Genomic DNA, 1,612 nt, shown 5'->3' on the forward strand with positions numbered 1-1,612 from the left:
TCGGGTCGTGTTTATATCGCATTCGATTTTTATAAAAATGTAAGGAATATTAAATAATATTTGTCATGTACAATTTTTTTCATTTAAAAATTACCAACCAAACATATATTCCATTGCTTTTGAGACTAAACCTGTAGATTTTTGTGGAACATTTTCTGGTGATCTTACTGATTGAGAGCTAAGATTTTGATTATAACCAACTGCCAATGGTCTTGCACTTTGTATTCTAATTGGTGTACGTGGTGTACTATATTCTGGTGATTTACTGAGTCGTCCTATATTACAAAAAGATTTAATACTTCCATTCATTTTCGAACAACTTCTTTCTTTATCGCACCGCAATATAACACCCTCATCTGTACAAGGAATTACGCCAATCATTATAGATCCAGATACTATATTTCCATTACATGCAAGTGCCCTTTGTGCTTCTAGTTCTGAAGCACATTTTAAATGTATCCAATTGCTTTGTGAATGTGGTGGAGGATGTTTATCTACTATGCGAACTCTGCTCGAAATATGAGCCAAAACATTATTCATATCACTAGGAGGAAAACCAAAAACAGTCACCCATTGTAAAAGACCTTGTGATTCAGATGGATTAGGATTCAATCCACTATCACTGAATATAGAACTATGCAAAAGTCTTGGTTGATTATATGATATACTTTGATTTGGTGTTGATAAACTGCATTGATTAGATGTAGTTTTTAAACTTTCTACAGTATCAAATAATTCTACTGTTGGAGGTCCACCTGAATGACTTTCTGTGACTATTTGTGATGTATTAGGAGTATTAGCACCTCTAAATACTGCTTTTTGACGATTAGTACGATAGTCTGGAGTACCATAATTAGATAATGGAGATGTAAGTCCACTATGTCCAATATGCAATTGTTTTGGAGTATCTTGAGGACTTGTCAAATTAATTTTAGCAGGCTAAAAATTAAAAATAATTATTTATTATATTGTATATATATTATGTAATGAATTTTGATAATAAATTTTACTTACTGTAGTAGTATCACCTAAAAGAAAACTTGGAAGATATGCAGAAGTTCCTGGACTTCCAGGACTTTGCATAGGACTTCCAGCAGGTGATCCTAATGTCATAGGCTCCATCTGAATAAAAAAATAATACTCTATTAAATGTTTGATTAAAACTTTGTTTCTTTTGGTATGGATAATTAATTTATATATTAATTATAAATATTAATATTGTAAGTATAATTTGCTATTTTTATAATTTAATTTATATTATTCATTTTAATATTTATTTATAATATTTTATTTATTTTATATATTTTAAACATTTTATTTAATATTAATTTTGATTTTTGTTGAGGTTATACATTCGAAATTTATAAATACGTGCATATAAAATATACATTTTAAAATTAAATATGTATTTTTTGCTACATACTATTTTTATTTAAAAAATTCTGCAAATTTCTAATGTAAAATATATAAATATTTAAAGTTGTTAATATGTCTAATAGATATTTAAATAACGAACAATATTTGACTTCCACTAATAGATGTCTCTCTATGATGAAAAAACGTAAAAAATTATTTGAATTATTTGTATAATGATATTTATTTTTATATTTTA

General features: G+C 26.9%; 1 protein-coding gene across 2 annotated transcripts in view; it reads right to left on the reverse strand.

Moving 5' to 3' along the window:
* Positions 1-1,538, reverse strand: part of LOC102678141 (nucleoporin Nup35) — a 15,428-nt gene extending 13,890 nt beyond the window's left edge. Inside the window, exons 1-3 of one of the 2 annotated variants that reach the window (XM_006607491.2) lie at positions 1,424-1,538; positions 1,015-1,122; positions 321-939 (exon numbers count right to left, since the gene is read on the reverse strand). In XM_006607491.2, the coding sequence (XP_006607554.1) occupies positions 321-939; positions 1,015-1,122 (727 nt within the window). In that variant the 5' untranslated portion in view covers positions 1,424-1,538. Of the gene's footprint in view, positions 1-65; positions 940-1,014; positions 1,123-1,423 lie in introns of those variants that run through there. The other variant, XM_006607490.2, reaches the window with a different exon arrangement.
* Between the last annotated feature and the right edge of the window lie 74 nt (positions 1,539-1,612).

This window comes from Apis dorsata, unplaced genomic scaffold (genome assembly GCF_000469605.1).
Source record: "Apis dorsata unplaced genomic scaffold, Apis dorsata 1.3 scaffold_5, whole genome shotgun sequence".
NCBI lineage: Eukaryota > Metazoa > Arthropoda > Insecta > Hymenoptera > Apidae > Apis > Apis dorsata.